Source organism: Dermochelys coriacea, chromosome 11 (assembly GCF_009764565.3).
Source record: "Dermochelys coriacea isolate rDerCor1 chromosome 11, rDerCor1.pri.v4, whole genome shotgun sequence".
NCBI lineage: Eukaryota > Metazoa > Chordata > Testudines > Dermochelyidae > Dermochelys > Dermochelys coriacea.
Genome location: NC_050078.2, coordinates 72,255,029 through 72,279,851, shown reverse-complemented (window position 1 = coordinate 72,279,851; position 24,823 = coordinate 72,255,029). Strand labels below are relative to the sequence as shown.

General features: G+C 40.1%; 1 protein-coding gene across 11 annotated transcripts in view; it reads left to right on the top strand.

Moving 5' to 3' along the window:
• The window catches only part of AGAP1 (ArfGAP with GTPase domain, ankyrin repeat and PH domain 1), a 694,641-nt gene that overhangs the window by 517,509 nt on the left and 152,309 nt on the right, over positions 1 to 24,823 (top strand). For 10 of the 11 annotated variants that reach the window (XM_043505743.1, XM_043505746.1, XM_043505744.1 and 7 more), the window contains one exon: positions 16,986 to 17,147. The exons of the other annotated variant lie outside the window; for it this stretch is intronic. In XM_043505743.1, the coding sequence (XP_043361678.1) occupies positions 16,986 to 17,147 (162 nt within the window). The remainder of the gene's footprint in view (positions 1 to 16,985; positions 17,148 to 24,823) is intronic. 11 annotated transcript variants of the gene reach the window in all.

Sequence of the window (24,823 nt, the reverse complement as noted above, 5' to 3'; positions counted from 1 at the left end):
GAATGGGGGATAACTGGCTTGGTGGCAGCATGGCTGAGAAGGATCTAGGAGTTGTGGTGGATCACAACCTCCACATGAGTTAGCAATGTGATGCTGTTGCAAAAAAAAAAAAAAAGCAAATGCAATTTTAGGTTGCATTAACACAAGCATAGCATGCAAGTCGCAGGATGTGATATTCTGCTCTGCTCAGCACTGGTTAGGCCTCAGCTGTAGTACTCTGTCCAGTTTTGATCACCACTGCAAGAAAGGATGTAGAGAAACTGGAAAGGATCCAGAGGTGAGTGACAAACATGACCAAAGGGATGGAACACAAGCCATACGAGCAAAGACTGAAGGAACTGGGTATGTTTAATTTGGAAAAAGAGGAGATTTAGGGGGGATATTATTGTGGTCTTCAAATACTTGAAAGGCTGCCATAATAAAAGTGGAGAAAAGTTGTTCTCTCTTGCCACAGAGAGCAGGACAAGAGGCAATGGGTTCAAACTACAAAATAGGAAGTTTTTTCTGAGATTTAATCTAAATCTGCTAACTGTAAGAACAGTAGGACAATGGAACAGACTGCCAAGGGAAGTTGTTAAAGCTCCTTCACTGGAGGTTTTCAAAAGGAGGCTGGAGCCATCTGTCTTGGGTGGTTTTACACAGAGTTAGACTAGATGACCCTTGCTGTCCCTTCTAACCCTATGATTCTGTGGATCTGCTGCTCAAATAGTGAGTAAACCTGTTCTGATCTGATTCATCTTGTAAATGAAGAATTCTTCCAGTAAAATTTGTTTGAGCAGAAGCAGCCAATATTTCCTAAATTGGTAACCATTAAGAACATTTTGCTGAATGTTGCTCTATGTTAACAGGGGATCACCAAAAAAAAAAAAAAATTTCCATCAACATCCCATCATAGGACATCAAAGACTTTATCTATGTTATTTGTAAAGTACACATTATCACGTTATCTAGGCTGAGTCTACCGCAATTCATTTAACTTGAAAGATGATTTCCACTATTGGCACTCTGCCCCTGTGTTTCATCTATGGCAGGTCATGTGTTAATCTCATGATTTCTTTCAAAAGAGAGATGTATAGAAAGCAGGTTCTTAGGAGCCACATCAATTGTGGAGGGGAAAGATCATCCTAATATACTATCAGTAAGGCTACGATTTTGTCATGGATGTTTTTAGTAAAAGTTATGGACAGGTCACGTGCAATAAACAAAAATTCACAAAAGCTGTGACCTGTCCTTGATTTTTACTAAAAACATTCCTGACAAAAAGGGGAGGGAGAAGGGTCAAGCACCCTGCCCCGCTGCATGCAGCGGCTGGGAGCTGTGGTCCTCTGCCCCTACCCAGTGGCTGGGAGCTTGGGGGGCAATCCTCTACCACTCTGAAGAGCTGGGGGAGTTCCCTACAGCAACTGGGAACTGCTGGGTGCCCCGCTGCCCACAGCAACTGAGAACTGCGGGGAAGGCCTGCACCAGTGGCATCTAAGCTACTGCTGGGGTCCTTCCGCCATCCACGGGGCTGGGAGTTGGGAGGGGATCCCCTGCAGCATTGGGGAGCTACTGGGGTGTTCCTCTGTCACCCATGGCAGCTGGGCTGCTGCAGTGCCCCAGTGTCACAGAGGTCTCTGAAAGTCACAGATTGTATGACTCCCAAGCCCTCTGTGACATAATCGTAGCCTTAACTATCAGTCCTTCAGTAGTGAGTCACCAGCTGCCGAGTGTTTGAAAGAAGTTTAGACTAATCTTAATGTTGAAAAGTTTGAATAGGTGTTTTGGCATTTGGCATTAAAAATAATGTTTTGGATTTTTAAGTATGTTCTCCCCTGTGGCATTTTGCAGTAGTACAGCTGCACAGTGCCGCAGATAGGTATTTTCTGTAACTTTACATAGTGTTGCTGTTTAAATATAGAATTGCACAACACAGCTTTTTACAGTTTCACAGTGCTACCGAAATGTACCTTCCTTTTTTGTCTTCTAAAATACCCTAGAATATTAAATTTAAAAAAAAAGAAAATCTTTTTTCAGACTGTACGTTTGAAAACGAAAAAGGTAGGAAACGTGAATGAGTTCCAGTAATTTCACCATGGCCACCTTAAGCATTTTGTTTACTGTGTAGGTTGCTGGACGTTTAACTCAGAGTTATTTACAATGTGACCAACTCAACTTTGCTACTAGAGACTTAAAGCTTTTCATTTCTTGACATTTTGGTATCCAGATTTACAGCCTTAATGTTGATTTAATGTGGATTTTTCCCTTTAGTTTAGCTTAAGATTTAAACAGCAATGATGGAATTGCGTGTGGCATATGCCATCGGCTAGAAAAGTTTCCTGTTTATTTTTCCTCTGGATTGATTATTAATACTGGTTTAATTTGACTTGATTATCTAGATAGGTTCAATAAATCAGTCTCTTTTCTGCATATAGTTAAATTTGTTTTCCCCCCTTCCTCAGAAAAATTACTCCTTTTATTATGCAGAATATGAACTATTGCTTCCCAAGATTTAGTCAGAATTGAGAATGTTCTCTATATCAGGCCTTCAAGATTATATCCTAGAGAGATCATAGGATTCTGACCTTTCAGGTAAAAGGTTAGTGCCTGCAGTGTACTGTGCGTGCAATTTAAACACCACCAAAACTTAGTACTTATAAAGTAAGGAAAGTAGAAATCTGGCACTGGTATCCCTAGAAAGAGAGAGCACTTTTAACTTCAAGTTCTGTAAAAGCAACTGTCTGCTTGTGTGACTTCAACTACAAAATTGTTCTTTGTAGCTCAGACACTTGACATTTGACAGATATAGTACTTAGAAGATTATAAAATACCTTCAGTTTTCAATTTCTGTATTAATATTTGTCAAAAGTTAAGGTCAGTATTGAAGGTGATAATCCTACATACCATATACACTAATGTGTTCATCAAAAAGGGAATATTTTAATCTCATTTGTGTAAAAAAGATGGTTTAATTTTTTAATGGTTTTAATCTTCTAAAGATATGGCCATAGTTTGTAATACGGTTTTATTATGATGCCATTGTCAGGTTAGCCACCACCTAGTCTGAGTTTCAGCTATGATGGGGGGGGTTTCCACCTCCTTAGGAATAAACATTAATTATGTCCTTAAATTCCCTACAATATATATGCAGTAGCAGATACTTCATTGTGGTGTTTAAATTCATCAACAGTAGAAAAGACAAATCTTTTGGCAATAGCTGTTAAATGTTAGCTGACTGTATTTTTATCTGAGGATATGTTTATGTATTCTGAAGGGATTTCTCTTTATAAATCATAATCAGAAGGAAATAAGTATTTGAAACTCCTTCCTAGAATACTGAAGTTGTAGAGGATTTTTTGAATAAGAAGATATTCGTAGTAGTTATGGATTGTGTATGCCAAAGGCCAAAATTTCACATTCCCCTGCTGAGCAAATCATTATCATAAGAAGAAAATGTGGGGCTTTTAAACTCGCTGGTGGTTTCAGCAGAGTTTATAAACTCTATAAATTTAACAATTTTGATTCTATGACCTTGCCTTCGTCTTTGCCAGTGGAATGAATAAGCTCTCCAGCCCAGTTGGTTTGGATTTTTCATCAGTTCTGTTTGAAATAAATGTGGAGAAATAAAATACCAAATTTTCTATTTATCTAATATTCAGGTTTAAGTTTAAACACACAAAATCGGGGAGCAAAAGGATTATAGTTCTGGCAGTATGTAAATTCCCAACCTTAATGTTATAAAGTATAAAAAAAAAAAAGTCTGTGTTTTCATGTCTATAGTCTTGCATCTTGATAGGTATTTATAGGTATGTTTTAGAAGGTAGGTCTGATTAGAATCCCAACAATGTAATATAGTGCAACACTTTGTTTTGTTAGTTTCTGGGTAAAGCATGTTACAAGCATATTTGATGCATTTCTTTCCTCCCAGGCTTAATGAAGTTTCTGTTCCAATTAATAATGGGAGAGTAGTTGTTTCATCAGGCATGTCTCTTAGTTTCTTTCCAGTCTAGATCACAGAGCTTTAGGTGGAAGGTCACCATGTATACCTTACCTATGGAATCCAACACTTCAAAGCTTCTTCGTATTGTATACAGTTCAAGGAGCGAAAGAGACCTGTGTGCTAAATCTGATACACTGCTCCTTCACAACCTTGTGATTGTTAGGGCACAGGTGAAGCACAGAGATTGGGACTTCCTGCAGATGGAAGAGCATCTCTTTTCAAGTTGCTGGACCCTTCATTTGTTGCAACTGATACCATCACTTAACTCAGCAATCATGGTGTGCTACCCACAATCCAGGCTAGTGTAAGAGATAAAATATCCAATTTCAGCATCTCTCAGCAGAGATACTGTGCTACTGTTTCTCCTGATGCAGGGCTTTCATAAAGCAAGGAGGAAACTCTTGAGAGCTGGGAATTTAGGACTAGCACTTTTTTCAACTTAAATACTCAAAAGAGTTAGTAATTTCTGCAAAGGTAGAATGAATAAGTGATGCAGTCCAAAAAAAAATCATCTTGCCAATGACAATTATGTACAGTCATATAGCATCGGACATTTATAGAAAGAGAACGAGGATGTCATATCAGTAAAACTCAACATCTTTCTACTAAGAGCAAGATACTATAATTGACAAGTAAAATGCAAAATTCAACTAATTTGAATCAATTAATTATATCTATTTAAAAGTGTAATTTTGTTTGGATCCAACCCCGCTCAGCTGTTTTGGAGCTTGTACAGTGGCACAGAAGCCATGTTTGTTTTCTAGTTTGAAAAGAGTTCAGTTGGTGTCTCTTCCCGTATTTCCTTTATTTTCTGATGCTTATGTTCTTGACATACATTACCAGAAGGATCTTAACCTTTTTCTACCTAGCATGATGCAAATTAGCTGCTTGTTCGTTACATAGTAGTTGCTCAGCTTTAATTGTAAGATGTTAATAATAAATGTCTCTTGATTTTGAAACACTAGCATCAAGGGTTTCTCATTTAAATCCTGTGGGCAGACAATTAAGATTGTCCTAACCTCTTCTCAATTACCAGTGCATTTTTTGATGCTGGAGGTTATCCATAGGTTATATGGAGGGTAGGATAATCTTGTGATTAAGGAATAGGTCTGGAGTCAAGACACCTGGGTTCTGTTCCTAGCTCTCACGGATTTCCTGTGTGACCTTGAGAAAGTTACTTCATCTCTTTCGGCTTTTATTAGCCCATCTTGTAATGTAAGGATAATATTTTATTAAATAATTATTTAACAAGGCATGCATTAATATTTTCAAGTGATTTGAATGATGGTTGCTGTTATTAAAGCACTTGCAGTGACAGCAATAGTTAGATTACAAAAGAACCCCCCCAAGACTTGCTTTTGTTAGGAGTCTGCCAGTGTTGCCATTATAAACCCCATATTTTAGAAGGTTGAAACTTAGCAATAAAAATGTGCTTTGCATAGAAATTTGGTAACTAAGGTTTCCTCTCAAAAATATTTCTCTACATTCAGGTGTTTGTAAGATTAAAGGAAGGCAAAACAAATAATTTTGCAGGGTTTAGAGGTAACTAACATTCTAGAATTGTCTTTAAAGAAAATAACACAAAACTTGTTTTGTTTATAATAAATATTGCGGGAAACCCATTGTACACCAAACAGCCAGAACCCAGATTGAACTAACCCACAAGGGCTCACTGATGCCAAATGCATTTAGAATTGAATAGCTGCTGCTTTCTCAATGATCGTCTCTTAAAAGGAGTTGTTTATGAGTTGGCAGTATTGGCATGTACACCACCATAAAAAAAAATTTGAGGAGGGGACAGAACTCTGCATACTTGAGGTTGATCAGTATTGTTGTCTTGGTAAGCAAAGGGTTAATAATGTTTGTCAGTAATTGCTTCACAATTCCATCACTTGCTGTAAACACTGAGAATGGGCAAAGGTCAGATCTTCAAGAGACAGATCTCAAGGAACGCAGAAGACATCCTTCACAAGATTAAATAGAAGCAGCCCATTGTGAGCTGACAGTTCTCAGAATCTAAAAGCCTGGAGATGATCTAGGTTATCCATAAAACACAAAGCAAATTCGTCGTAATAATCTGTTGAAGGAACACACTACTTACAGATGTTTATGGCTAAGGATAGGAAATGTCTCTTGGCCTTGGTCATATAATCTTCTATATGCTTGAAGATGATCAAACCACCAAGCAGTGTCCTAGACGTATCCCTCCATCTGCATCCCGGCTGCTTCCACTCCTGCAGATCATCATTAACCTTTGGGTGTCTCTGGGTATAAGAAGATAATGTGGTTGTAAATAAGGAGATGTCGAGCCCCCAGGGCAGCGATAACAGCTGTTGCTGAGCTGCTCCACCCCCTGGCTTCAAGTCATGTCAGGTGTGCCTCATGACCATTGAAATGCAGGGGTGACGGACAACCCAGCCAACAGGGATGACATGGACACCAAATATCAAACCAGACTCTCAAGAGAGCAGAGTCAGAAAGGTCAGTCCTCTGGGCCCTCTCCTCACCACTTGCATGAAATCCAGAGTCAGTTAAATTCAGGAGAGTTGTGTATGCGTCCTTCTGAGCAGATTCCATGTTCACATTGATATCTCAGGGGTCAGTATTCCACAACAACTCGAACACTGGTACGAGCACCTACTCAGAGGGCTGAGTTCTGAAACTCTTCATATAACCATGATTTATATATAAGCAGGACCATAAATTTTGGTTCTGCCTAAGAGCACAGGTAAGAATTGTTTGCTTGAATAAATGAATTTACACCATTCGTGGTCCTTTGAATAACTTCCCATTTCTTCATTCTGTATAAAGTTGGTGACCAGAACAAGCTATGCCTATAGTTTCTGTCATCCACCCAATGAATGTTCAAGGCAACTCTCTGTGATAGAATCATGAAGAGTGCTGGACAAATTCAGAATAGATCTGACACTGACCAACCAAAACATCATACAAGAGGAATCTGAGTTATCTGTTAATGGTCTATGTGGGAGTGATGGAATTTACCTTGAGATGCTGTGGTATCTTAAGGTATGTCTGCATTGCAATTAAAAACCTGCAGTCGGTCCATGCCATTTCACTTGGACTTGCAGGGCTCAGGCTAAAGGGCTTTTTAATTGCAAGGTGGGAGGATCCCAGAGCTTGTGTTGCAGCCCAAGCCTGAGCGTCTAAGCCACAATTAAACAGCCCCTTAGCCTGAGACCCGCAAGCCCAAGTCAGCTGGTATGGACCAGCTCCAGGTGTCTAATTGAAGTGTAGGCATATCCTCAGAACATCTGAGACTTACCTCTCCTTAGAGAATCACACTACTTGCTCATTTTCCTCTTCTGCCCAAATCACTTGTCACTCTTGATCTCACCACATAGAGCATTCAACACATAATGGCAAACAAGGCAAACACAAAAATGCTTCAATGTAATATAGAATAAGACAAGTCTCCAAACTCAACTCTAGGAGTTGATTTATATGACATTAAGGATCTGAACTAAATCATATACATGGTAGTAATTCAGAGTGAAGGGCTAGAATTTTGTCCTTATTCATCTCTGTGATGCTAAGTATCACAGGCTCTCCAAAATGTAGCTGATGTTCATTGCTCATGCTTGTTGCAATATCTCAGTACAGTAGGGTGAGTTAGGGATGGATTTGTTTCCTGTTGGTGAAGAAAGGAACATTATTTCATGAATGATGCAGTGAATTTACTTTCTTGATTAGTGAGATTTTAAACTAATTTAACTGATACAATCTTTAACCTCCAACTTCTCCTGCCGACGCTCAGATTTCCAGGGGCCGAGTGGTCTCGTATCAGTGCTGTAAAATTTTATCTTTTGGGCAGGAGACTTCTGGAAAACAACCTACTAAGATAAAAACTTGCACACTTCATTGTTTACTTTCATGAATCCTTTCAGATGTTCAGAAATCACAGGCCACATGGAAATGAGATCTTAAATAGAAGTGCCTAAGCGTTCCCTCCATGTGAAATAATTTGCCTAGTGGTTTTCCTTCATAAAAGTCACTGAAGACAGTCATTCTAATATGTATAGTTTAATTACAAGACTATTTTTCCTCCCACAAATTTGCAAATAAAGTAACATTATACTTCCGTGTTTAAACGATCCTTGTGTTCTAAACTTGACTCCATGTCTTTTGCTCGAGGCGTGCAAGAATATCTCAAAAGCTACAGCCACAGAAGTAGGGAGATTTGTGTTGTCAAAGAGAAATACTTGTTTTTCTTATTTAATTGAAATTGCCATTAGAGGAAGGAAAGGCCGTCAGTAACTTGGGCATTCAGTGGGGGCATTCTGTACATGACAGAATAGCTTTGTGATTTATAGGCTCTAGGCATGAGACTGGAAAAATGGTAGATGCAATGGAAAGAGAATACTCCTGAGGCTCTTTCATCTCCATCAAGCTCAGAGCTCTCTTTTAATTTCTTCAAGTGCAGCAGGTTAATTTAAACCCTCTACAGCTTGAGTGTGGAACCTCATTCAGCTAAACAATGACCAGCTGCCCACTACCTAATTCAATTACAGATTTGACCTACACCCAACTTAAAAATATGTTCACCTTATTTCTTTGTCTCCTTCTTATAACTCCTCCCCACCCTGCAAAAAAAAACACAAAAACTAAATGGCTACCCTGACTTACCAAGGGACAATTTTGTCAGTTTCTTACTTTAAGTACAGTCACCCATACCTCTCTGCCTGACTTCAGCAGCAGCAGCTGCTTTGATATCATTGCAGCATCCCTTTAACTCAAGTTTGAGGCAGAATGGGAATATAAAGAGCTTGATAGAACATTTATGGTGATCGCTGTAAAGGGACATTATAGAGCAGTGGATTTCACAGTCAGAAAACCACAGCTAAGGAAAATGGGTCTGAAATATAACTATAGATGGTTTTAGTCTCGTTCTTTCCTCTTTAAATAAAAAGGTTGCTGTTTTCACCTCTTTATTTAAAAAACACATATAGTAGATGAAAGTGTCTAGGTATTTTTTTTTATTATTATTCTGTCCAGCAGCTACAGATGTCTTTGGTCTTCAACACTAATAGCATAGTAAAAGTTCTAAAATGCTCTCTTTGGATTCAGCCTTCCTTGGTTCATGGTGAAGATTCCTCCTGTGGGTCAAAGCTGTTGCTGTTGTTTTCGTCATCGGTCTTTTCTTTTTCTGTTGAACCTCGTGGAGTTAATTGTGTTGCCGCTTCTGCTTTTTAATTGATCCCATTCACAGGTTCTGCTTTTGTAATATCTGACTTCTTGCCACTTTGGAAAATCAAAAACCAAATTAATCAATCTCCTGCCTCCTAAGAATAAGACCACATTAGAGAGCTAGGCTTGACAGAAAGTCTAATTGCACTTTGAAAGTCTGTTGGAAATTTTAACAAGAAGATGCAAGAAAAATGTAAACCAGATCAAGCCAGACTTTGGTCTGTGGAGAATAGCACCACCTGTTGAGTTTTTTTTTTCAAGTTTTGTAAATAGGTGATTTGATAAAAATACAAAATAAATCAAAAGATAAATGGGTAATAAAGGTCAGAATATCCTTGTTTCCATTTTAAATTGTTACATGGGAGAGACAGGATTATGTGTGAAAGGGAACTATGGTCCAAGTAAAAAACTCCATTCTTCTTTTTTTCTCTCAACACATCCTTTGTGTTGCATATCTCTTGTCCATCCCATGTTGCCTGTCTCCCCATGATTGCACTGCATCCACCCACCCACACCTAATGTCACTAATTTTCTTCCCTCTCCCTCATTCTTGCGTTAGCATCTTCTGCTGCTCCACTTCTGTGTGCACTGCTAGCAACACAGTAAAAGTGACTAGAATACCAATCCTTAAAGTGCTTTATGCAGGCACGTCAGAGATTGGGATTCTTGTTAATTTCACTGTGCTACAAACACCTGCACCAGAGGACAATAGGCAGGGAATGGCTTTGAACTAACCTCCTCACGCTCCACAAATCCCATAGGAGGGCTCTTGCATTGACCTTGGCTGGTGAAAATTGAATTGTCTTTTTCTCCTGATCCTGGAGCACATGCAGTTCTGAATAATAGAATCCATAAAGAAATGTAATACAGAGGACTTCTTTTTAATTTTCTATTTCACAATTATACTATACTGAGAGAGGGTCGCAGACATGCTTAAGAATGGAAGATAACCTTGGACTGCAGCTCAATCTCCAAAGTCCTAAGTGGCATCCACAGGTGTTCCCTACACGATTGCTTAAACTAATTTAATCTGAGGAGGATTAGTTGATTGTTGGTATCATTTATTCCTCTTAGTGCTGTTCTGTGCTTTTGGGTGAGCAGTACTCTTCATCTCTTCCTCACAGTTTTTTCTCATATAAGTCAAGTGATGTGAGTAGTATAAGATGACTAATAGGTACTAAAAGTGTGTATAGGGGTGTGGTTGACTGTACACACATATAATGTATGGAATCTATCTGTCTTTAAGATTAAACTCAATAAGTTTATGGAGGAGATGGTATGATGGGATAATGTAATTTTGGTAATTAATTGATCTTTAAATATTCAGGGTAAATAGGCCTAATCCCCTGAGATGGTATATTAGATGAGTGGGATCTGAGTTATCCAGGAAAGAATTTTCTGTAGTATCTGGCTGGTGAATCTTGCCCATATGCTCAGGGTTTAGCTGATCGCCATATTTGGGGTCAGGAAGGAATTTTCCTCCAAGGCAGATTGGAAGAGGCCCTGGAGGTTTTTTGCCTTCCTCTGTAGCATGAGGCACGGGTCACTTGAGGGAGGCTTCTCTGCTCCTTGAAGTCTTTAAACCATGATTTGAGGACTTCAATAGCTCAGACATAGGTGAGGTTTCTCGTAGGAGTGGGTGGGTGAGATTCTGTGGCCTGCATTGTGCAGGAGGTCAGACTAGATGATCAGAATGGTCCCTTCTGACCTTGGTATCTATGAATCTATGAATGGAGTATGTAGGGGTACAATAAAGGTGTTATCTGGATGAGTTTGGGTTTGATCTTGTTCATCGCAAGTGAGTTGCACAGTGTCAAACTTAAGCCAATTCAAACATAATATTATGCCGTAGCTTATAGAAAAATGTAAGAACTTTTATAAAAGTCATTAGGACCAGTTTTCCCTCTGACTGGTAAGTCAGGGGCCTTGGTTATCAAGCGTCAATTGTACCAGGACTGAGGTGCAGCCATTAAAAATTCTAAAAATGACCTAAAATAACTGTGAAACTTGTGGAAAAAAGTTTAGTACCTTAGGACTTTTGGAGGCTGGAAGCCTTTATTGTGTGCCATATAGGAAAATGACTCTGCCCTCTTCTTTGGTGTAACGCTCCTATTATTTCATGACTTGTAGAGCTAGAAATGGAAGTTCTGTGTCATTGTCAAGGTGAGATTCCCAAATACAATATAGGTCCTGCCTTCTGCTTCATGGGTATATTATGGTGAAGAAGCTGTAAGGAGCCTCTGTCTCAAATCTCAAACTACTGTTTGATTAGGGCTAACAGCTGCACCAGCCCATGTATCAGATTTCCAAGGGAGCATGGATATGGGGGCATATCCATACACAGCCAACTAGTGTATGTTGTGGTCAGCAGCAAGTGCTAGCCAGGGGTACATGGTGTTCCTTTTCAGAGGAAAAAGTGCTCTTCAGTGCATTTTACCCCTCATGCCATTTACAGATCTGCCATGGAGTTCTGGAGGAAAGGATGCACTGGTCAGCATACAGGGTTCCCTAGCAATGTGGACAGGACAGGATTTTGTCCTTAATGTTATTTAATATAGATATACACTCCTGAAAACGATGGCCATCATCAGGGAAAGCTGCTTGTGCAATCCATCAAAAACTGCAGAGCTAATGATGGGTTGGGCAGATAATCGTGGGAGAGTTAATTGTACGGTTCGATATGGCATCTTGTCAGTAGAGATAAGTTGTCACGTTTTCCACTTGAGCTGAAACTAAATGATTGTAAAATAAGTTATGAGTGTCCTTGGGCCTGTCTGCCAGAATGATGGCTAAGAATACATTCCTGGCCCATCAGTCTCAAGCAGCCTGCTTGATATTTATGCGAACTGAATGTTATTTTATTCCCCCTCTAGTCATGCTTGTCAGCTTCCCGAGTGAAAAGTGAAACTGCTTCTTTGACTCATACTTCAAGTATTGAAGCTCGGAGAGTCTGCAGATTGTTATTATTATTACTAGTATTATATATTTTTTGGGTGTGCGTTGAACATTGATGCCCGATTGGGAAGAACTAATGGCTGACATTGAACGTACAGGATGGCTGCAAAACAGCCCATCCCAAATCAGTGAAACGCAGCTTATGAGTTCTAGTGCCTCTGTCAAAGCTGGTTTAGATGTGGAGTAATGAGGCGCTTGCTTTTTTAATTTGGCGTGCCTTTTTCTTTCCCTTTTTTCATATTAATAGCATTGGCAGTGGTCGTCTGTTCTCACGCGTGGTAATTGATACAAAATAAAACGCGTTATTTGTATTCAGTCAGGAGTAAGAAATTGCATTCAGTGAGCTGAATCTTGAACTCATTTACAGTTTTCCGAAGCCGGGTTTTTAGGAGCCCTCTTTTCAATTTGAAGAATACCTTGTCAGGAAAGAGAAGTAGTCGAAGATGGGAAAGCACAGCATATAAGCCTAGTACATTTTGATTGCTCATATTTTAAACCAGTAGAATGTTAAATAACTTCCATCTTCAAAAGGTGGTCTCTAAAACTAGAATATAGAGCTTTAATACACTAATAATATAAGCTCAGCATTGGTTTACCAAAGATTCACATTTCTTTTCTGGTTGAAGAGGAAGGAATACCTCAGACTCTTCACTTCAGAGCCGTTTGACTCAAGGATAGTAGGTTATTATTTGAAAAGGATTGTTGGATCATAAGGATTTACCATATTAGGGTAAATCTCCAGGTCTCGTATATGAGAGAAGTTAGGTTATGCATATTTCAGGCAAAACAATCTTTACAATCTGGGAAGGTCACGGCTGGGCGGGGTTTGCAGGTATCTGGGCAAGGGGGGGGGGCGACTGAGGCTGGGCTCTGGGGGGGAAGAAGTGCGGGTATCTGGGCTAGGGGGTGCCCTGCAGTTGGGCTCTTGGGGATAGGGGTTGTGGGTATCCGACCCCCCAGCTGGGCTCTGGGAGGAGTGGGGAGCAGAGAAACAGGAATTGGGTTGTCGTGGGGGTTTCTTTAACTCTCTACTCCTGGAGGAATTTTGTGTGAGTCTGTATTGTTACAGATACACTTGCTGACAGGTATTTTGAAATAATTATACAATAACACCAGTTTCAATTATTTTGGTAGTCTTATTTTAACAAAATTTGCAGAATTTTGCAGAATTTTAAATTTTTTGGCGTAGAAGGCTCCCAGGAGTAATTAGTACACCTGCACAGGCATTAGAAAATATTAACAGCCATAAGAGCATTAACCATGATTTGTACGATGAGTAAAGCTATGTTTTAGTCATGGGTATTTTTAGTAAAAGTCATGGACAGTTAACAAAAATTCTTGGCCCGTGACCTGTCCATGACTTTTACTAAAAATACCCATGACTAAAACTTGGGCGGGGGACCATGGGCGCTCTGGGGTGGAGGTGCTCAGGGGGAGGGGGAGTTGGGGTGCAACCTGGGATTCGTGCTGGGGTGGGGAGGGTTGGTGAGGCTGGCAGGGATTCCCTACACGGCTCCGCATCCCTGCAGCTCCTAGGCGGTGGAGGAGCACAAGCGCCGGCTCCCACAGCTCCCATTGGCCAGGAACCACAGCCAATGGGAGGGGATGGGCCTGCGGGCATGAGCAGCACTCAGTGCAGAGTTTGTTTCCCCCCAACACCTCCACCACCTAGGAGCTGCAGGGCCATGCCAACGGGAGCCCCCCATCCTGAGGTAAGCGACCCCCCCGCAGCCTCCAACCCCCTGCGCCTAGCCTTGAGCCCCCCCACACACACCCAAACTGCTGCTGCTGGCCCAGGGGCTGCCCAGCTCGGGCAGCCCGAGCCAGACCAGCCGCTGCAGAAGTCACGGAGGTCACAAAAAGTCACAGAATCTGTGACCTCCATGACAGACTCACAGCCTTAACTATGAGTAGTCTCATTTAAACATAGGAGTTTCTTCTTTTTGGCAGTGTCATGTTTTTACGGTGTCCTAAGTACGGATCATTCCTGGCATCAAACATAGAGGAAAACATACAAAACAAGTAATGCTTTGTCTGTTTGCTTCACTAATTTGGCCTTGCATTTGTATCTTTCTTATCTTTTTGATCCATTTTATTTTTGCTGCACCTTCTCTCAGTATAGAATGGAGAGGAAAAGACAAACACCCTTCCCCAAATGGATTTGAATCTTCTCAGGAGTAGCAACTTGTTCTAATCCAATATTTATTTTCTTATTTCTTTGCGCTTGGAGAAGTCAAGATCTTTAAAGCTGTGTCCTGCTTCAAGCACCTCTTTTTACAGATACTTAGATCTACTGTACAGTAAATATGTACCCCATGCCTCTCTTTCGGTTTACATCATAAATTGCCTAATTTAAAAATAGTCCTACAGATGTGGAAAAAGGAATAATGAGGCTTTTATAGGAAATTTTTTAAATCCCTGAAATATGCCTTTGTAATTTGCCACCCACAGCTCTTTTTCAGTATTTTCAAACTAAGCATGCAATTAATAAACAACCATTTATTCAATAATTAAATCAGATATTTTCTTATAAGGTGTTTCTTAACCTTTTTAAAACATTAAGAAACTAGTTTGATTTTGTGTGAAAATATCAAATAAGCAATATTGCAGTGTTATTGTGGCTGTGTTGATCCTTGATTATGAAAGAGAAGTGGTCGAGGTAATACCTTTATTGGACCAACTTCTCTAGTTCCACAAAGCTCTGTGGAGCTCGAAAGCTTGTCTTTTTTACCCACTGAAGCTGATCCAGTAGAAGACATAACCTCTCCCACCTTGTCTCCCTCAAATCAGGTATAAGCAGTTTTAGACACGGAATAGAAAAGAATTCATCTTTGTTCTTCAACACAGAAATTGCAGCAGTTCCATTTTGTTTTATCTTTTAGAGTACTTTAATGTGTGGGACGTTATACTGAGTAAATAAAAAATAATTCTACATATTTAGCACTGTTCTTAGCCAAAACATGAATTGCTATTAAATTGAAGTCCTGTCTACCCTTGATCAGAGACTAAATGAAGGACTCTTAAGAAGTGTATCCTCAGTTAAAAAACCTCCAGATTCAGAGGAAAAGTAGAAGTGTAGAAGTATTTCTTTCAACACAGGATCCCATCATATAATTAAAACTGTGGTTAAATGATATTCCTGTTTCATTTTTTAAGACTGTTGTGCAGAACGGGGGGGAAAGCTAGCAAATATTTTAATTTGAACTTTTTCTTGGGGTTCATATTTGGCTTTGCTTATTTTAGATACTTTATCAGTTTACAAAGGGAAAAAAGATATATTCTGAATTAGTATTTAGTGCTTATTGGCTAATTTCCAATATACTTTTTTCAATTTTCTTTTTGTATTGTGTCAACAAACTAACAAGTAATAGAACATTAGGTATAACAAATATATAGTCTGCCTTTTTTGTGCATTATATATCTCATGTCAATTGGTTGTTGATTATGCTGATCCATTCAATCAGAGGGCCCCAATACTTTAATGGCGTCTTCTTGTGCAGCACCCCATGCCTGTGCAGTGTCCCAGGATTAATATGGACTTCAGTGGGACTGCACATAATTGAGAAGTCCTCATTAATAGATCCAATTACAAGTTTATCACATGAGACTATGGCCCAATGATAATGAATCACAGATTATATTATTTTGCTCTATTCGAGAGGAATTTTAAAATCTATTTCAATTGTTAGTATATTACTGTAAAGGATTATTACCTTATTTTTTCTGCTGGCATATTTATATATTCCATTACAAAAAAATATGTTAAAAGAAGATTAAAGTTACAAAGCAGCACTCAATAGTTAAGGAATACCAAACTTAAGGTTGCCTATGAAAATCTAGTGTCAATTAAAATCCAAAATGACATGGCTTTGACAGTAAGGCAAATCTAGGTGGTATTACTAATTCCTACCATTTGTGGACTGGTGGGTTCCTTGCACCTTTTGGCTTGAATCAATGTTGTGGTGTTAATGGTTTTTTAAAAATATATGAAAAAAATGGGGCGTGGTGATGTAATTTTATACTGTATTGCTGCCATATATATTCCGAGTTGCAAAACCAGCAAATCAGAGGGACTTTCCCCTTTCTCTGTATTTGCCACTCCTATAAGAGAAATTGGGCCTGAAGAGCTTGTATACTTTTAAAATAATCCACCAACAGCAAATGTGCTTTAAGAATGATAGAAATTTTAGATCAGTCATTCTGTTTCAACATCATTACCCCTCAGTACCTAAGCATGGGATACAGAATAGACATGCAGGAGTAAGAATGTATTTATGAAAGTATGAGAGATGGCATAGCTGCTATGTTTAAGTAATCGTACCTTTGGTTGAGTACAAAAGAGGTGACTTGATTTATGTTTGTAGTGTTGTAGGTGAGGTAATACATTTTATTGGATCAATTTCGGTTTAACAAAGCTTGGTCCAATAAAAGATATTACCTCACCACCTTGTGTCTCATGATTATTTAATTATGGCGGAAAAAACTACTTGCCATCATTATTGCTCAGAAAACTTTGTATATTATCCTAAAATACTACAGTATTCTATACAGTAGTGGGAAAAGTAGTGAGAAAATGTTATTTTTGTAATGTATTGGCTATCTGTAAGTATACACAAATCAGATACCCCATCATCATCAGGTGGGAGAATTGATATTTTAATAAAATCACATTTAGATGGTAAATTAAAAAGAATCTGAATATGCCGTAATATAAATACTACTAGGCAGTACAGAACTGTAATCTCTCAAACATTCTTATTTTTGGCAGGATCTTTCAGGCATTTATTTAAAATGATGCACTGTTCATAGAGTTTCTCACTTTTGTCTGCTTTGTGTCAAATTGCAGATACTGGTTTGGGAGATTCTGTGTGTTCAAGTCCAAGTATATCCAGTACCACAAGTCCCAAACTGGATCCTCCTCCCTCTCCTCATGCCAACAGAAAGAAACATCGTAGGAAGAAAAGCACTAGCAATTTTAAAGCTGATGGTATCTCAGGCACTGCTGAAGGTAAGCTTTCTATGCTGACGGGAGGCCCAGATTCCCAGTGTTCTTTCATTATCCTGAAAGCCTCCAAGTGTTGTCTTGAATCTTTGTTGTTGGATACTAGTTTAACTTGATTGCTAGATTTGTATCTTTAAAGGTGAACAGAAACACATGTAAAGAGAAATCCAGCAATCCAACCTTTTCATGAAAAGCTGAATGGTAAAAGAGACATCATAACAGACACATTTCTGTGATCTTGAAATCTTGTTTCATCAATTGGTGTTTGCTTTAAGAATGTACCCAACCTGTTCCTTAGTCATGTGCATGTGTGTCTGTCATCATGGGTAGCACAGATGAGGTTTGGGCCTTTTTATGAGACAAAAGTAAGTTAGCACATATTCAGTACATCTTCAATAAGCACAGCTAAAATCCTATATTATCTTTGCTCATTAAGCACACTCCATGTTTAGAACCAGTTGTCAATGCTTTGATGCCTGCTATTGTTTGTTGACTAGTCAGCTGCTCATGGAAAGATTGCATTATTAAGAGCAAGGAAAGGGGAGAGTTAAATGTTTGGGTTCATTTTTAAGAACCAGACAGCAAAAGCCAAAAGAGGTATTTATTCCCTTAGTTTATCTTAATATTTCCAATGCTATCAGTGCTAGTAGTTCAACATCCGCTGAAGAGGTAGCAATATATACACAATAGCTAGATATGATATAAAAAATACTTATATCTGTAGAAAAAAGAATAGAAACATGCTACAATTCACTGATTGAGCTCCAGAAAAAAAAATGAATAAGGATAGTGGGAAAGCAAAAGGGAGAGAGTGGAATAATAATGTGGAAGAAGAGGAGTGTTAAGAAAAGCTTTGGAGGGTAAAACTAGCTAATTCAATATCAAGGAACAAGGGGGCAAGTTCTGGAAATGGGATGACAATTGCAGGCATCTGAGGAGACATTAAAATAAAGATGGGATAATAGTATACAACTGGGAAGGGACATATTAAATACTACTTAGTCATCCTTATTTCCATTTACTTTAATTTCTCAGTTGTGGTGCTATCACCTCTGGATTATGTTTTATTTCCATAGCTGCATGTGTGAATTCTTTGTCGAAAACCTTCGCTTTGTCCATAATAGCTCCTGCTGCTTTCTCTCCGTGTTGTGTCATCTTTACCGTTGGACTCCCCCTGGTTGACCGTGGAAAGTCAAATTTTATTTTAGACATTCGTTTTTTACTTGGGTTCTTTTTCTACTCCACTTACACATTTGCACATATTTGCACACCCAGAAGATTAAGAATGGGATTTTCAAAGTGCTCAGTCAGCTCCCATTGAGGTTAATAGGGGTTTTACCATTGCCTTCAATGGGAATTGAGATTAGCCAGCACCAAAGGCATTTGAAAATCTCACTCTTAATTTCTCAAGGGAAGGACAAAAGGTTAATATTATCTCCACAGATTCCCCAGAGTTCCAAGAACCATCTGAGCCATATGTGTTAGTGAGGAAATCAGTATTGTAAAGGAGTAAATGACTCCTTCATCCTCATTCCTTGTCCTCTTCGTATCCATGCAGATCAGGACTTCTGGCCTGTCAACAAATGTGGGGATTCACATCAATTCCAAGATTTTAGTATTTTTCTTTTCTGTTCTTGTTTTTCAAATCTTAGTCATAATTGTTTCTTAGTCAGGAGATTGGGGAGCTTGGGTTTAGCTCTCAATTTGTTGTTGTTGGCTCATTATGGCTGAAGGCAAGTCTGGCCTGGGAACATGTTTCACTCGTACACCAAATGAGTGTCTGATTTACTCTCAAGCTTAAGGGGTTCAAGAGAAATACCTCCAAATTTCCCATGGAAGAGACCTTAGCTTCCTAGCCTGCAACCTTTTTGAGGGCAGTTACAAGTCTTGCCTCCTTCTGGCTGAGGCTTTAACGCACATTGGAAGGACAAAACATGATTGTCAAGCATTAGAAAATGCTACAAGCAGAGGTGGCAAATTACGGTGGGACCATGCTGCCCGGCCCCTGAGCTCCTGGCCGGGGAGGCTAGCCCGCCCCTCCCCTGCTGTCCCCCATCCCCCACAGCCTCAGCTCACTGCGCTGCCAGTGCAATGCTCTGGGCGGTGTGGCTGCGAGCTCCTGCCAGGCAGTGCAGCTGGCTCCAGCTGGTAAGGAGCAGAGAGCAGGGGGTTGGATAAGGGGCAGAGGGTCCCGGGGGGGGCAGTCAGGGGCCAGGGAGCAGGAGGCAGTTTAGATGGAGCAGAGGTTCTGGGGGTGGGGGCAGTCAGGGGACAGGGAGCAGGGGGCGTTGGATAGGAGGTGGGGTCCCGGAGCGGCTGTTAGGGGCAGGGGGTTCCAGGAGGGTCGGGCAGGGGACAAGGGAGTAGGGGGATTGGATAGGGGTGGGGTCACAAGAGGAGCAGTCAGGGGACAAGGAGCGGGGGGGGTTGATGGGTCAGGGTTTCTGAGGGGGGCAGGAAGGGGGAGGGACAGATAGGGGCAGGGGTCAGGCTCTTTGGGGAGGCACAGCCTTCCCTACCCAGCCCTCCATACAGTTTGGCAATGCCATGTGGCCCTCGGGCAAAAAGTTGCCTCCCGTGCTACAGTATTTTTGACAGCTGCCCATAAAAGTACCACCCAGCACAGACATCTGCTTTACATGCCTCTCCCTGAAGTATCAATGCATTTTGTCTGTTCTGACACTTCTGCATAAGGTCTTTGGTCTAGCTTCTAGGTGGGCATTCTCTTATTGCTTTTGGCACTTAGCTCTTTTCAGCTATCTAGGATGTGACACCATCTAGCCATTTTAAGAACAAAGCATAAACTTGTCCCTCAACATCAACTAGAAAGTGGGTCAGCTCCCTGTAGAACCCTCCTCATGAGTCAGAAAGTAACTCTCAGTACCCTTCATCCAAACACCTACCCTCGTGGCAGCTTAATGGGGCTAAATCGGGGGGGGAGGGGGAAAAGATAATCTTCATCCGAGAATATTAAAGGAACTGGCACTTGAAATTGCAAGCCCATTAGCAAGAAATTTTAATGAATCTATAAACTCAGGCGTTGTATCATATGACTGGAGAATTGCTAACATAGTTCCTATTTTTAAGAAGGGAAAAAAAAAAAGTGATCCGGGGTACCTACAGGCCAGTTAGTTTGACGTCTGTAGTATGCAAGATCTTGGAAAAAAAATTTGAAGGAGAAAGTAGTTAAGGACATTGAGGTCAATGGTAATTGGGACAAAATACAACATGGTTTTTACAAAGGGCAGATCGTGCCAAACCAACCTGATCTCCTTCTTTGAGAAAGTAACAAATTTTTAGACAAAGGAACACAGTGGATCTAATTTACCTAGATTTCAGTAAGGCATTTGATATGGTGCCACAAGGGGAATTATTAGTTAAATTGGAAAGATGGGGATCAATATGAAATTTAAAGGTGGATAAGAAACTGGTTAAAGGGGAGACTACAGCGGGTCATATTGAAAGGTGAACTGTCAGGCTAGAGGGGAGGTTACAAGAGGAGTTCCTCAGGATCAGTTTTGGGACCAATCTTATTTAATCTTTATATTACTGACCTCAGCACAAAAAGTGGGAGTGTGCTAATAAAGTTTGCGGATGACACAAAACTGGGAGGTATTGCCAATTCAGAGAAGGACCGGGATATCATACAGGAAGATCTGGATGACCTTGTAAACTGGAGTAATAGTAACAGGATGAAATTTAATAGTGAGAAGTGTAAGGTCATGCATTTAGGGATTAATAACAAGATTTAAGTTATAAGCTGGGGACGCATCAATTGGAAGTAACAGAGGAAGAGAAGGACCTTGGAGTATTGGTTGACCACAGGATGACAATGAGCCGCCAATGTGATATGGCCATGAAAAAAGCTAATGCGGTCTGGGATGCATCAGGCGAGGTATTTCAGTAAAGAATAAGGAGATGCTAGAACCGTTTTATACAAGGCACTGGTGAGACCTCACCTGGAATACTATGTGTAGTTCTGGTCTCCCCATGTTTAAGAAGGATGAATTCAAACTGGAACAGGTAAGGGAAGGGAAGAAAGGGAAGGGAACAGAGAAGGGCTACTAGGATGATCCGAGGAATGGAAAACCTGTTTTATGAAAGGAGACTCAAAGACCTTGGCTTGTTTAGCCTAACAAAAGAAGGCTATGGGGAGATGTGATTTCTCTCTATAATATATCAGAGGGATAATACCAGAGAGGGGAGAGGAATTAGTTAAGCTCAGTACCAGTGTGGACACAAGAACAAATGGATATAATCTGGCCATTCAGGAAGTTTAGACTTGAATTAGATGAAGAGGAGTGAAGTTCTGGAACAGCCTTCCAAGGGAAGCTGTGGGGGCAAAAGACCTATCTGGCTTCAAGATTAAGCTCGATACGTTATGGAGGAGATGGGTATGATGGGATATATGATTTTGGCAATTAATTGATCTTGGCTATTAGTGTAATATAGACCCAGTCTCCTATGATGATGGGATGTTAGATGGGGGTGGGGTTCTGAGTTACTACAGAGAATTCTCCTGGGTATCTGGCTGGTGAGTCTTGCCCACAGCTCAGGTTCAGCTGATCGCCAATATTGGGGTTGGGAAGGAATTTCCTCCAGGGCAGATTGGCAGAGGCCCTGGGGGTTTTTTGCCTTCCCTGCAGCGTGGTGCATGGGTCACTTGCTGGAGGATTCTCTGCACCTTGAAGTCTTTAAACCATGAGTTGAGGACTTCAATAGCTCAGACATAGATCAGAGGTTTATTGCAGGAGTGGGTGGGTGAGATTCCGTGGCCTGCGTTGTGCAGAGGTCAGACTAGATGATCATAATGGTCCCTTCTGACTTTAAAGTCTGTGATTCTATGTTGCAGGGTAACCAGTCTACATCTAAAATTAAAATAATCTGTGGTATTTTTTTGCTCAGCCTCTTTGCCAAAGTCAGAAGTAGATGAAAAGGAGGAGGTGTAGTTTGCTTGAACTATTTACTTGTAAAGGTGTTTAGATGGTGCTGCAGCATCTGAGGTATCTATGTATTTATACTCATTCATAATGGACAGATTATCTTTATTGTCAAGTATCCAGATTATGAGTTGATCTCAGCCCAGGTTCATGGCTTGATATCATTTGTGGTGACCAGACTTGTTTTCTGTCTTCCTCTCTGAGGCTTCAGCTCACCAGGATGAAGCTGATTCTTCATTTTGCTTATCTTTGTAGAAGTGTCCTGTGGGACAACTTTGTAGATTTGGAACAACCTATTTAATTACTCAGTCACCAATAGCGGTCACCATTTAATTGTGCCTCAGGGTCAGCTGGTGCATCATGCACATTTCTGCTAGCTTCAGAATGTACCCTCTTCAGGCCTGACTTAGTACTCAGTATCTTTCCAAAAAGAAAAGGAGTACTTGTGGCACCTTAGAGACTAACAAATTTATTAGAGCATAAGCTTTCGTGAGCTACAGCTCACTTCATTGGATGCATTTGGTGGAAAAAACAGAGGAGAGATTTATACACACACACAGAGAACATGAAACAATGGGTTTATCATGTTTTTTCCACCAAATGCATCCGATGAAGTGAGCTGTAGCTCACGAAAGCTTGTGCTCTAATAAATTTGTTAATCTCTAAGGTGCCACAAGTACTCCTTTTCTTTTCTTTTTGCGAATACAGTCTAACACGGCTGCTACTCTGAAACCTGTCAGTATCTTTCCAGATTCAATAGCCTCAACAAGGATCTGATTTCCCAGTATTTGTCTAGAAATTTCTCCTATCCAGTGCCCTAAAGGGGGAAGGAGGGCGGGTTCCTTTTGCTTAGCCTTCTTCCACCTTCATAATAGGGATAGATTTAAAACCTCCAATAGGAGAACTCACCCAGGATACTTGGACATGTTGCCTGTAAAATTCAATTAAGTCCAAGTTATACATGAATGTGTTAGAAATTGCCTCCTTCTGGGATGAATTTGCTGCTTGTTTAATATCAACAGTGGGGATATATGAAAGCAAATTTGAGGGTGGGGGAGAGAACTGGTTGTTAATCAGTAATTAGAACTTCAGTTTCAGTATAATTCCTCCACAAATTCACCCTTACCGGTCTTTCTTCCCCATTTCTTCAGAACTTCTTCAGAGAGGGGGGACATTTATATGCTTCTCATCAGAGCCTTTATTTTGATACTTAGCTGCACTATGACATGAATCCCCCTCCGAGAGCTAAATAATTTCAGTCGTCCTAATGTCTGTGCAGCCCATCTCATGGGCTCCAGGTGCATGGCTATGTGAGGCAATATTTTGAGAACCCCAGTTACTGGTAAGAACATAGATTTTGTTTTTTCAGTATGTATTAACCCATATATTTCAACACTTATGTCCCCCTTGTCCTCACACTCAAACCAAAATGATTCACAGAAAAAAGGGGAAGTAGGGAAATGCCCTCCTCAAACTCAGTATCCAGAATTCACGGGATATCTAATACTGTACAATACAGTCATGATATGAAAAACTAAAAATACTGCATTTATTCACATATGATATATGATACATGAAAAGAAGGGGTATAGAAAATAAATACAAATGTTACATGTAATATTTCTTATCCTAAACTTTCCTTTCCATGCTCCGTATGACCCCAGGCATTTCTCATACCATATTCGTTATAAGTGCTACTATTTATTTAAATACTAAGAGTGCTTAACTCTGTACAAAATGCAGACATTCCCTGATACAGGAAGTTATACCACAAATAAAGTTAGCACATTTATCAGGTGATACAAAGTACTAATAAGTCCATTATAGCTAGAATAATTTTAAAAGAAACAAACCAACCCCTATGATGAGGCATACAAGGAAATTCTGTATGAATGAGGTCAGTGCAAATGCCACTGAGACTTCATCCATTACACAGTTTTCTAACAGGAGCAATAATAGGTGTGCGTGGCTGGAGGGGAATGAATTCTTCAATTGAAAGAGGGGAAAATTGTGTAGCTAAAAGTACTTATACCTTCATATATCTTGTATATTGCAGATTGTTATTGCTGTGTTGATCCTAGGGATGCGAAAGACAAGGGGGTGAGGTAATACCTTTTGTTGGCCCAACAGAAATTGGTCCAGTAAAAGATATTTACTCACCCACTTTGTCTCTCTTCACAATTCAGCATCTTTGTAGTAGATGCAATGGTACTTAATTAACACTAACTCTTATTCTACTGCACTAGCAGTTAGCCTCAGAGAATCCCAATTTCTGACACCAAAGGGTTAGAATGCAGAGTCTAAAGATCTTTGATTAACATTGGAGAGGAAAGGGCAGTATTCTGATTCCTTCAGAGTGTGGAGGAGTCCCCTCCAGGCCCTGGCAGAATGTCGTCTGTAACATTGTCCAGAGGACAGAGTGATATCCTGCTCAGAAACCTCTTGAGCACAAAAATTCACTGCGTTATCACTCCCTTTTCACAAGAAAGATGATGTGAAATATGTCTTGACCTGTTGCTATACAAGGGGAAAACTGGTCACTTGGTAAAGAATTTATAACCTTTGGGCTCATATCTGTTAGATGTCAAGGTCATGTCTGGATTATGTTGCTGAAAATAATAATGCCTAAAATTGAGTAGACACCATCCTAACCACTATGGATGTAGAAGCCCTCTACACCAACAGTCTACACAAAGATGGACTACAAGCCGTCAGGAACAGTATCCCCGATAATGTCACGGC